Below are 13376 nucleotides of genomic sequence, written 5' to 3' on the forward strand. Positions count from 1 at the left end.
TTTGGTTCCTTCAAAGCCGATATTGCTATTTGCATTTATTTATTCGTGTGTTGACTTGTTCAGGTCGGCTGCCTGGCCCCTGGAATTTAAACTTGCGAGCACAGACAATGGGCTTTGCTCTCCCGTGGGTCACATCCCAGACGCCAGCCCAGGCCCGACACCAGGAGACTCAGTATAAAGGACCCGCGGACCGAAAGAATCAATGAGCCGGCTGAGGGGCGGGGAGGACGCGAGCGCGGCCCCGTGTGGGGGACGTAGGGGCGCGGCCAACGAGCTAGCAGCGAAAGCCCGCCCCTTCCGGCCGCGGCGCGGACGCCTCGGCAGCCACGGCGGCTGGACCGCGGCTGGCACCGGCTCGGCCCGCCCCCTCTTCCGTGCCCCCCCTCCCGCTCTAACGCCTGCTCGGCCGCTGTCAGCTGCATCAGCGTCCTACCGAGCCACGGTGCATGCTTCGCCGCTGCGGCCACCGGCTGCTGCACGTCCTAGGCCTTAGCTTCCCGCTGCTGACCGGCCGGCCGCTTTTCCTCTGCCCGCACCGCCTCATGAGGCCGCAGGTCGTGTTCGTCCTCGGCGGTCCCGGCGCCGGCAAGGGGACCCAGTGCGCCCGCATCGTCGAGGTGAGGCCCGGGCAGCCGGCGGCTCCCTGTGCTTGACCGGACGCCGGGCCGGCCCGTCCCGCAGCGCGCGGCTGTCCGCGTCTCCCCCACGCGCCCCACCCCACCCCACCCCACCCCCCACCGTCCCGGAGCCACGGACTACGAGTCCCGGCGACCGGCGCACCGCCGGCTTGGCGGTGGTTCGAGGGTCCGCCGGCGCGTGGTATGTCGGGACTGGTAGTCCACGTCCGCCCGCCTCGGGGGGACCCAGAAAGGAGGGGGACCGCTTGGGATCGCTTTGTTCCTGCGCCCCTCTTTCATTTCATTTTGGGGACCAAGTTCGTCTCGAGAGTGGGCTGGGAGAGGGATCCCGGGAGGGTCCGCTTCCGGGGACCCCAGCGCGCAGAGGTCAGTGTGTCGCTGGTTGTGGGGCGGCCGGAGGCGGCAGCAGCGTCGATTTGGGTTAGAGGCTGGGTGCGCCCACCGCTGCCTGAAGGGGAGACCGGTTTTTCCACCACGCCCATTCCTGCAGGCCCTCTAAACTCTGAACCGTCTGCTAACTGGTCTTTATCCTAGAAAGGAGCCCCGGGCGACAGGGCGTTACCTTAGGTGTTCTGAACCCGTCCAAGTCAGTACCATCCCTGAGGCTCAGCCCGGGTTGGTGTGGTTGGAAAAAGACGTGGAGTCTGAGATCAAACTTCAACCTCTGGCCCGGCTGCCAACTTAACACTTAGTCCATGGCCAAGTCACTTCCTCTCTCCGAGTCTCGGTTGTCCCCACTAGAACAGTAGAGGCTGTGCACACAGATTTAAACTCAGTATGAAATGCCTCCCAAGTCTAAAATGGTGTTACTTTTTTTTTTTTTCCCCAAAAGCGTGGTAAGGTTAATGGTTCAATTCCGTTAACAATTTTCGAACAGATACGTGGTTAGCTGCAGTGTGGGTGAAAGGCTTATTGGAGAATCGGGGGAGTGTTTGGGAGAGAAGGAAAACAGAAGATATCTAGAAACAGAAGAGGAGACCAGTAGTGCTGTAAAACCCCAAAGAATCCTTGTGAAACTCGGTGACCAGCAAAAGTTTTGACCCAGAACTTCTAAAATAGTTTCCTCCTCTTTTCCAGGATATGGCTTTTATTAGCTTTGGGATTTTACTCCTCTCCCAGGTTCATACAACCCACTCCTGTCCTATATTTTATTCTCTGAAGATCATCCAGAAAAAGTCGGATGGTAGCATCTTCATTATGTGTTTTACAGCTGTATTTATAATTGTTGATCATTTGTAAGACTATAAGTGGAGCTAATTCAACCAAAAAATACATAAACATTTTTCTCCTTATTTTTGTTCGTTCTTTTCACTTTTTAAAAGACATGACAATTGGATAGTTTCAGGTTTTTGTTGTATATATGAAATAACTCTTACATGTAAATAGCATAGTAGGGGAAGGAGAAAAGACTTTATTTTTGTTTGTTTTTTGTTTTTATTTTTATTGAAGTATAGTTGATTTACAATGTTGTGTCAGTTTCAGGTGTACAGCAAAGTGAATCAGTTATACATATACATATATCCACTCTTTTTTAGATTCTTTTCCCGTATAGGCCATCACAGAGTATTGAGTTAAGTTCCCTGTACTATACAGCAGGTCCCTATTAGTTATCTGTTCTATACACAGTAGTGTGTAAATGTCAATCCCAATATCCTAATTTATCCCTCCCCCTCCCTTCCCCCTGGTAACCATAAGCTTGTTTTCTACATCTGTGACTCTATTTCTGTTTTGCAGATAAGTCCATTTGTACCATTTTATAGATTCCACATGTAAGAGATATATGATACTTGTCTTTCTCTGTCTGACTTACTTTACTCATTATGACAATCTCTAGGTCCATCCATGTTGCTACAAATGGCATTATTTCGTTCTTTGTTATGGCTGAGTAATATTCCATTGTATATATAAACCACATCTTCTTTATCCATTCCTCTGTCAAGGACATTTAGGTTGCTCCCATGTCCTGGCTATTGTAAATAGCACTGCAATGAACATTGGGGTGCATGTATCTTTTTGAATCATGGTTATCTCTAGATACATGCCCAGTAGTGGGATTGCTAGATCACATGGTAGCTCTGTTTTTACTTTTTTAAGGAACCTCCATACTGTTCTCCATAGTTACTGTACCAATTTACATTCCCACCAGCAGTGTGGGAGGGTTCCCTTTTCTCCATACCCTCTCCAGCCTTTATTGTTTGTGGATTTTTTGATGATGGCCATTATGATGTGTGTGAGGTGATACCTCACTGTAGTTTTATTTTGCATTTTTCTAATAATTAGCAATGATGTAATGATGCTTTTTAGCCATCTGTATGTCTTCTTCGGAGAAATGTCATTTAGATCATCTGCCCATTTTTTGATTGGGTTGTTTGTTTTTTTAATATTGAGCTGCAGGAGCTGTTTGTATATTTTGGAGATGAATCTGTTGTCGGTTGCTAATATTTTCTCCCATTCTGAGGGGGAAAAGACTTTACTAGAGTCAAACAGATATGGGTTCAAACCCTAACTGTTCCATTTACTATCTCTTTAGTCCCAGAGAAGTTGTTGTTTTACCTTGGGTTCCTCTGTAAGAAGGAAGAAATAATACCTGTCTGGTATGGTATTTATGAATATGAAATGAGGTAAAGTATCTGGCATGTATAGATGCAAATAATATTTTCCTCTGTTTTAGAGTTCCTGTTCTTAATTTATGAGATTGGTTGTTTTTACTTTGAAGTGCACTGTAGTTTTACTTTTTTTTTTTTTTTTTTAATAGTTTTACTTTTTAAAAATTGGTTTATGACTGATGTATTGGAATGTATTTAAATATTTTGTTTTTGAATCATAATGTGACTTTAAGTGTTCACACCCAAACTGATAATACCCATATTACTCCACTGGGTTAAAAATAATCTCCACATTCTGTAACTAGTATTTATTCTTTATTCTGTTTGATAATGGTGGATAGTATTTTAAAGTTTTTTTTTTAAATTAATTTATTAATTAATTTATTTATTTTTGGCTGTGTTGGGTCTTCGTTTCTGTGAGGGCTTTCTCTAGTTGTGGCAAGCGGGGGCCACTCTTCATCGTGGTGCGCGGGCCTCTCACTATCGTGGCCTCTCTTGTTGCGGAGCACGGGCTCCAGACGCGCAAGCTCAGTAGTTGTGGCTCACGGGCCTAGTTGCTCCGCGGCATGTGGGATCCTCCCAGACCAGGGCTCGAACCCATGTCCCCTGCACTAGCAGGCAGACTCTCAACCACTGCGCCACCAGGAAAGCCCAATGGATAATATTTTAAACCTGTTAATTAAGAATTATAAGATTTCCATGATGAGATATGTTCTATAATGTATTATCTTACTCTTTAAGATTTCAACACTTATATGAGCTTAAATTCAACTGTTTTCTTACAATTCCAAATAGCTTATAATTCAGCAGTTGCTGTCTTCTAGTGGATTAAACAATGGAATGTCTATGGTCAGTTAAGTCAGAGGATTTTTTGTTTTGTTTTGTTTCTTTTGTGAGTCTCGCATTTTGACTCAATGTTTTATTATACAGGCAAATGTAAGCTGAATCCCAAACGATTGTAATTTTGGGGGCTAATTTTTTTCTGTAGGGGAAAAGTTATATAAATCAAGGTTAAATTCCCCAACTATCATGCCATTACTAATTTAGCTAACAGGGTACCTGAAATGTGGCTGAATCAGAATTGTTTCTTTGGGAAGATTACATTAATTTCCAACTCAGGCCACCAGAAGTACATCTTTGTACCCTTGCTACAGAACCTGAGAATATCTGGCCCTCTAATATCCTGGGACATTGCAGTTATGGTTGAGGGTGTCACCAGAGGGAAGCTGTTGCTTGTTTTTTTTTGTTTTTCTAGCTGTGAATTCTACCTGTGCTACTTGCTCTCCCAGACCTTGAGGAAGAAAAGGCAGATCTGATGCAGCATCTTCTGAAAGTGTTGTGAACTGGAAAGGAAAGGTTTGAGGGAGGCTTTGAGATTGAATTTTGCCCATTTAGTTGAACTGATCTTTTTCAGTTTTGTTTTATTTTCTAACTAATTTTTAAGTCTGTCTTCTCATACTCAAATTTGTTTTTGAAAATTAGCCATTTTCTAAATCAGTGCAATCAGGAGTCAAGTGCTCAGAGTGGAGTTATTATTGTGGAATAACGTGTGACTAAAAAATCATGATGGAAGATACCATGTCATTTTTGAATTTTTTTAAATTAAGCTTTATTTATATTGTTTTAGCCCAAGAAAAATTATGGTGCCATAACCTAAACTTGTCTGAAAATAACAACCACAATTTTGCATGTGTTAGCTGGGATATTTAAACCTACTCTCTTTTAAAGATGGTGAACATTCTGCTTAAATGAACAATTATGCTAAAGTTTTATATCCATGCCAAATTGCTTTCTGTAGCACCCCAGAAGCATTTTTATCATCTTGTGTTTTAACTTCCTCCAGGACCTGTATGGGTAACTTATACATTGTATCCTACCTGCTATGCTTAGAAAGTTTTGGGTGATACTGACTTTAAGTATGTAGAAATCAGAAATTTGATTTTATTTATCTTTTTGTCTCTAGTGTTGAACATTGTACCTGACATATAGGTGCTTAATAAGTATTCTTTGAATGAATATATAGCACACCAGTTTGTCCTGAAGATGTAAAAAAATTTAAAATTCGGTCTCCAGGGGGCACCCAAGGAGCAGTTAGTACTCCCAATTTCAGGACCAGAAGTATTTGAATGAAACCTCTGTCTTACTCTGATTTCTCATGTAACACTTCAGTTTACTCTCAGTGAATAAATGGTATAGTTGTAAAAATATGATGAGCATTCTAAAATTTTTAAGCTCCTGATTACAAATCCCTAAAGCAGACTACCACTCATTAAAGAAACGAGATAGGAAGATCCACTGGACATTAAGCTTGCTTCAGAACAGGCCTTTCTCCTTTTGGTGGGGTGGGCTGGAGTGAGAGATAGGTTTTTTGTTTTTTTTAAAGGAAAGTTTAAATTATCTGTAAAAGAGAGTCCACAGAATCCTCGACTCTCCTGAAGCACCACCCTTTCATTAAGGTAATGGTAACGTGGGATTTTTGTTGTTGTTGTTCTTAAGAATTTGGAGGAGGGGAGAATATGTTCAGATTATTTACTATTCTTACTTTTGAAAACTTCATTTTTTTCTTTGCATTTTAAGTTACAATAGTAATACATATTTGTTGGTGACCTCTAACCCTGAGGTCACCAGTATTAACTGTCTGGTATTAACTCTTTCTCAATATTTTTACAAATAAAAGTGCATATAGTTACCTTTTTTACCTCCAAATGGGATTATTCTGTTTTTTGTTTTTTTTTTTTTTTTTACTGAATGTATCATGGCTATCCTCTCAGGCCTCTACACATAGACTTAACTCATTTTTTTTTTAATGTTTTTTCTTTTTAAATTAATTAATTAATTTATTTATGGCTGTGTTGGGTCTTCGTTTCTGTGCGAGGGCTTTCTCTAGTTGTGGCAAGTGGGGGCCACTCTTCATCGTGGTGCGCGGGCCTCTCACTATCGCGGTCTCTCTTGTTTTGGAGCACAGGCTCCAGACGCGCAGGCTCAGTAGTTGTGGCTCACGGGCCTAGCCACTCCAAGGCATGTGGGATCTTCCCAGACCAGGGCTCGAGCCCGTGTCCCTTGCATTGGCAGGCAGATTCCCAACCACTGTGCCACCAGGGAAGCCCTAGACTTAACTCATTTTTATTAGTAGCTGCAGAATAGTCCATAATATGGATGTTACCATAGCATAGTTGTACCATTCCCCCCCATTGATGGACATTCAGGGTAGTTTTCAGGAAATTATTCTGCTATTGCAAACAGTGCTTCAATAAATTTCCTTGTAAATATAATATTGCATATGGATGCTTTTACTTTTGCAAGCAAAATTCCTAAAAGTGGGATTGCTAAGTCAGAAGATAAGTGCATTTTTAATTTTAGTTGATAATTGTTTGATTACTTTTCAAAAACATTATACTTACATTTCTATCAGCAGTTGTATGCTTTTTTTTTTTTAACTAGCACTGGATGATTATCAATCATTTTAATTTTTTCAAATTTGTTAATCTCCTCTTCAAAGTTTTTCTGAGTAAATTACTCATTTTTTCCAAGAAGTCCATTAAGGTGAAAAGCATAATTAGACTTAAAAAAAAATTTCCCTTTACTTGTCGTTTATTCAGAAAACATTCTTTGAGAGCTAGGCACTGTGATAGTTGCTAAGGTGAATAAGACACAGACCCTACTGTCAAAAGTTTACAGTGAGCTGTGAGATATGGAAGTTAAACAGTGACTATGACAGGACAGAGTGGTAAGTCCTATGACAGAAATATACACACAGACCATTTAGATAAGGGACATTTAAGTTACAGCTCAGTGGGTCAGGGAAGGCTTCCTGGGGGGCAGTGATATGTATGAGCTGAATTTAGAAGGACACTAGGAAAGAAGCAGCCAGGAGATGTGGGGGAGTGGAGAACACTTAAGCAGAGTTACCCTTGCATAGGGTAGTTGGAGGTTTCAATTCTGAGAAAAGGCTAAGGAGAGTAAACGGACACAAGTGAGATTGACCCAGAAAACACTTCCTAAATGCAAACTATTTGCTCTGTCTGTGTTGGGGGATACTGGCTTCTAGAGGTTCTCAATTTAGAGTAGAGATAGACACATACTTAATAGAATTTCATGAGAAAAGATATGAAAGATTTTTGCAAATATTAAAGTTTAACATTAAATTGTTTTAAAATTGTTTATCAGGAGTTCTCTGGTGGCCTAGTGGTTAGGATTCTGGGCTTTCACTGCCATGGCCTGGGTTCAATCCCTGGTCAGGGAACTGAGATCCCTCAAGCCGTGCAACGTGGCCAAAAAAAACAAAAACTGTTTATCTTTTAGATTTGCCTCCCTAACTAGATTGTAATGTCTTCAAGGATGGGGACCCTGTCTTTTGCTCCTGTTCATTCTACTGCATGGTGTTTGAGGTGCCTAGTTATCCTTCAGATCTTAGCTTAATACAGAGATTCCCAAACATTCTCAGTTCATGGTCCCCTTAGTGTCTCAGTAATTTTTTTCACAAACACCTTAGTCCAAAATAAGTATCTAACAGTTGTATTTATTAAGTAATTGGATCCAAACAATACTTAATAAGTATTTTCTAACAACTTAGTAGCTGTTTGAAGAAACAGTACATATACATTAAAAGAAGAGGTAGCAACTTAATTTCATTCTTATGTAACCACAGTCACTTACTAATGGGATGTAAATGCCTGTTGGCACTGCCCAGTTTCTCATACCTTGGAATCAGATTAGACGCTTCCATACTCATTTTATTTTCCACATTAATTTTCACGTGGTACTTATTTTTATCACAGCAACTGCCCACCAAAAAGTCAGCATCACAAAGATGTGTCTTTGAAAAGAATGTGCATGATCTAAAGTTGAAATTGTGAACTACCCTGAGCTGATAGTTCACATGATATCTAATAGATGTCCAGTGTTGCTCTGTTTCCCTTAAAAATGTAAACCCAGGGCACTCTTGTGAATTCGCTGCAGTGCTCCAGGGTACTTTGACATTCAGTTTGGGAACCATGAGCTAAAAATGATTTCCTCAGTGAAACTGGCCCTCACATTTTTAGACTAGGTCAGATTTCTCTATTATGTGATCTCATAGCACTTCAAAACATCTGTCAGTTTGTTATTCTTTTGTCCTTTCAGTTTTTAATTCTGTTGTCCTTTATAACATTTATCTGTTTGTAGCTCACGTTTAATTTCATGATTATTGGATTGTCTCCCTCATTACACCATAAGCTCCATAAGGATGAGAACCTTAGATTTCTAAATTTACTCTTATATCTTCAGTGTCTAGTACAATGTCTGGCATAAATTGATGCTCAATGAACATTTGTTAAGTAGATTTTGAAGCCAGTCATACCTGGATTTCTGCCATTTAGTGAGTTATTTAAATTTTTGGCTCTTTGGTTTTCTCCCCTGAAAATTTGGGATATTAATCTACTTTACAGGGTGATTATGAGGATTAGCCAAGAGAATCCACGTAATAAAATGTCTGACACAGTGCCTACTTTGTGTCTGGTACTTCATATATGTTAGCATCTCTCTCCTTGCCTATTCTGTGCTTATCTATAAATAGTCAATGAAAGAAATATCTTGAGCAGTGTCAGTAGCTACACTTCGGTGGTCATTCTTAGTCAGTAGACTGAAGAAAAATTGATTTGCAAGGATATGAACAAATGTCGAAGTGTCATACCAGTGTATTGTCTACTAGGCAGTATGTAGAGTTCAGACTCTGGAGTTAGACTGTCTGGGTTTGAATCTTATCTTAACACCTACTATGTGTGAGATCTTAGCAAAGGTTTAGTCTCTCTTTGCCTCAATTTCCTCATCTGTAAAATGGGAACAATAATATATAGTATCTACCTCAGAGGGGTGTTGTGAGGACTAAATGAGCTAATGTATGTAAAGTACTTAGAGCAGTGCCTGGCATGTGATAATTCCTATATAAATGTTAACTATTATTTTTATTATTATCATCATCATCTTACTTTTTCTGTGTTTTCCCTCCTGCCACACCTAGCTCAACCTTCTTTTGACTTGCTTAAGATTTTTTTCCTTCCTGATTTATTCCTTTGTACTTTGGAAGCTATACAATCTGTTTTTAGTGGTTACCCTAGAAATTTTAAGCACACATATTATTTAACTTAAGTCTAATATTAATATTTTTACTCTCCCCCAAACAATACAAATACCTTAGGACACAACTCTATTTTCTATCCTGTTCTTTTTTTTAGGATTTTAATTCTATATTGAGTTTTCTTTTTAATCCCCGCAAATGACCTGTTAATGTTTTATAACAAATGTTTGTTTAGAATAACTTACATACATACCATTTTCTTTACTAACCATTTATTTTTGCACCTCAGATCTTCCTTCTGAGATCATTTTCTTTCTTGAAGTATATCCTTTAGACGGTTCTTTAATCAGTCTGGGCTTAAATTGATGCTCAATGAACATTTGTTAAGTAGATTTTGAAGCCAGTCATACCTGGATTTCTGCCATTTAGTGAGTTATTTAAATTTGTGGTTAGGAAATTTTGCTGTATTCTTTACATGGTAGGTTCTTTTTTCCTAGTTCAAGCACCTAGGGTATCATCCTTCAGAGGTCCTGACTTTATGTGGAGCTCGTTGATCTGACCTCCAATCCTATTTAGGTCTCAGTCTTTGTCTCCTTTCCCCTCTCTGTGGCTGATTAAATCCTGGGGTCTAGCCCCCTGTGATTTGGGGATGGGGAAAGTCCCCAGGGCAGCCATAGCTCCAGCACTCTCTCCTCTGGATTTGTGCTTTCTTGACTTATCTGAATTTGAGTTACTCCTTTAATTTTTGGCCAGCTCAGTCATACATTAAAAAATAATAATAAAATTATATATTAATAAATATACAAATATTAGAGATTATATATGTATCCAACTACATGGGTGTGCTGTGCTGGGAGGGGTTTCTCTTTATTCATTTATTTATTTATGGCTGTGTTGGGTCTTCGGCGCGCAGGCTTTCTCCAGTTGCGGCAAGCGGGAGCTGCTCTTCATTGTGGTGTGCAGGCTTCTCATTTCGGTGGTTTCTCTTGTTGCGGAGCACGGGCTCTAAGCGCACGGGCTTCAGTAGTTGTTATTCGCGGACTCTAGAGTGCAGGCTCAGTAGTTGTGGCGCACGGGCTTAGTTGCTCCGCAGCATGTGGGATCTTCCCGGACCAGGGCTCGAACCCACGTCCTCTGCGTTGGCAGGCGGATTCTTAACCACTGCACCACCAGGGAAGTCCTGGGAGGAGTTTCTCTGAATGAATGTATATATTTCACCCCCATCAAAATTAGACGCCTCTACCTAAGTCTGCCCTAGCTCAGAACACCTCTTCAATGTCAGTTCTTCCCCTTATCCTTACTCCCATTGAAATCTACTTGATTTACATCCTTTGGATTAAAGTTTTAGTGACGGTAATCGATTAAACACCACATCCTAGTTAAGATGCTAATAGGAGAGGACTGTAGTCACGAAAGACCTCCGAAAGTCACATAGGAGTACAGTATTTTAATGGTTGTCCTTCTGAATTGAAATTGAGAGCATTTCAGAGAAACCACTCTAGTAGTGGGACTTTTAGACTAGATAAGAGAGAAAAGGTGGAGACGGGATAACCATCTTACTCTTTGTGTCATGTTAGCTTGATCACACTGACTCTTGCTAACCTTAAAGCTAGTACTTTTAGCCCAGTTGCCATATGAGAATGTATTTATTCTAACATTTCAGTTAAATTAAGGACATTTTTCTAGACTGAACATGTGATAAGAGCATTTAGAACTTAATAGAGAACAGGTGTGACTGAACATACTGTTTGCCGACAGTTTCCTGCTGCTGGTGAACAAAGCTAACCAAACAGCACTTTGGTAAAGGAAGAAGCCCCAGTTATTACGTACCATTCTTAGAAATTTTCACTTTGAGGAACTGGGTCCCAAAAAAAAACACATGTTCCATGCTTGGTTTCCATCAGTTGTCTCCAGAAGACCGGTAAGTTGGTTCCATTTATCATTAAGGTATATTCTATACCAACAAGCAATTGAATATGCTTAGTTTGGGACTCTACAAAAGACTGCTTCTTTGCTCACTTTGTGTTTGGAATTTCCATGATGTATTAGTCACTGATGTTTGCCACTGAAAAGTTCTATGTGCTTAATTTAACCTATAAGACTTTAAGTATAATTAGGTAGATAATAACATGAATTTCTGTTCTCTTGGTGTCTACTGGGAGTAAAGAGACAGTCCATAAGATGTTTTATTGATATTATGTAATTGGGAATTGACTTGATGGTTAATTTAGGTTTTTAAATTGGAAATTTTTATTTGCTACTTATTTAATGATTATTGGGTGAGGCAAGTGGAAATGGAAATGGTGTCACAAGTGGAGAAAGGCAAGAATGAAGCAAACGAAGCAAGGATGGTCAGAATCTGGCTGAATGGTGGGTCAGATATGCCTGGCTCTGTGTGTGGATAAAGTTCCTGATCTTCTCTCCATGCTAGGATACAACAAAATGATAAAGTCCATGAACTTGGAGTCTCCTTTTTAATTTCCACCAGCAGATTCTGTCATGCGAAGGCCATAGTAGCTTGATGGCAAGACTCTATTTCCATGTCTGTCACCTAGGAGTTACCTCAGAGGCCCACTGTGGAATAATCGTCACTGAGAGTCAGGAGACCTGGGTTCAAGTGCCAGTTTCCTCTCTGCTAACTAGCGAGTCAGCTTATCTCAGTTTCCCCTTTCATAAAATGAGGGGTATGGAAATAGGTGGTCTTGCTAGCTCTAAAACAGTTCTGTATACTGAGACTTCATTGTTAGATAGTATTGTAATCCTGTGTAGTCACATTCAAGAGGCATGTTATCCAGTCACTATGAATATGTGTATCTTCTTTGCCATTCTATGCTGTATGAATGGGAGCACCAAGGAATTGTACTTAATAAATTCCCACTGTATTTCTTGTTTGCGTAGAACTTCAGAGTGATAACAAAGAATGTGTAAAGGCAGGAAAAGGAATAGTTTTTTGAAGTAGAACAATTGTGTATGTATGAATTTTTTTTAATTAAAAATATTTAAGAAATGGGACATTGGAGCCAACTTTCTTACAATATAGCATAGTAGTAGAAAGAATGTAGACTTTGAAGTCAGTTGTTGGTTCACATCTCAGTCTAACACCTGTGGCTATGTTGCTTAACTTTTCTGATTCTGTTATCTTCATTTGTAAAGTGATGATAATAATGACAACTTCACTAGGTTGTTATAAAGATGTAACAGCATAATGCTTCTACAGTGTTCAGCACAGTACATGGCACTCAGTAAATTTGTAAAGGCTAGCATAATTTTAGAAAAGATCTACAGTGAAGAGATCAAAGAGTAATTTAGATTAAGGTAGTTTTGGGGAGCATTGTATTCCCATTGTTTACTACAGCATAAGGAAATGATTACCCACACTAATAAGTTTACAGATTTTTAAAAACCCAGGATGGTATTTTAGAGTTTATCAAATATGAAAGGTCTTTCTACTTAGAGAAAATGTTTGGAGTTAACTTAGATTTAAAAATCCTAGAAAGGGCAAGTGGATTTAAGGAAAAGTTTATAGTATACATGCTCTTTATATTCAAAATAGGTTACTAGTTGCCAGATGGAGCTAATGACCTAATGATTGGATAAGTTTCATAAGTTAAGCCTGTATATGTACCTTAACTGTCCTGTTATTAAAAATATGCATACTTTTACTTTTGGTTACTTTTTAAAAAAATTTTTATTTAATTTATTTGGTTGCACCGGGTCTTAGTTGCGGCTCATGGGCTCCTTAGTTGTGGCATGTGAACTCTCGGTTGCGACATGCACGTGGGATCTAGTTCCCTGACCAGGGATTGAACCTGGGCCCCCTGCATTGGGAGTGCAGAGTCTTAACCACTGCACCACCAGGGAAGTCCCACTTCTGGTTACTTTTTAATTATACAAGTAGTACATATACATTATAGAAAAATTAGAAAATACAGGTGAGTAAAAAGAAGAGTGTAAAAATTACCAGTAATCTTACCATCCAGAGAAAACCACCGTTAATCAATATTTAGGGACATATTTTTCCAGAGATTTTTTTTTTTTTTTAGTAGGCTCATACTCTGGAAACCTGCTTTTTACTTA

At 39.9% G+C, this 13376-nt stretch overlaps 1 protein-coding gene across 2 annotated transcripts in view; it reads left to right on the plus strand.

The window, feature by feature from the left end:
* Positions 1–300: 300 nt before the first annotated feature.
* Positions 301–13376, plus strand: part of CMPK1 (cytidine/uridine monophosphate kinase 1) — a 33475-nt gene continuing 20399 nt past the window's right edge. Inside the window, exon 1 of one of the 2 annotated variants that reach the window (XM_059898237.1) lies at positions 301–617. In XM_059898237.1, coding sequence (XP_059754220.1) covers positions 447–617 — 171 coding nt within the window. In that variant the 5' untranslated portion in view covers positions 301–446. Of the gene's footprint in view, positions 618–806; positions 1005–13376 lie in introns of those variants that run through there. The other variant, XM_059898229.1, reaches the window with a different exon arrangement.

This window comes from Balaenoptera ricei, chromosome 1 (genome assembly GCF_028023285.1).
Source record: "Balaenoptera ricei isolate mBalRic1 chromosome 1, mBalRic1.hap2, whole genome shotgun sequence".
Taxonomy (NCBI): Eukaryota; Metazoa; Chordata; class Mammalia; order Artiodactyla; family Balaenopteridae; genus Balaenoptera; species Balaenoptera ricei.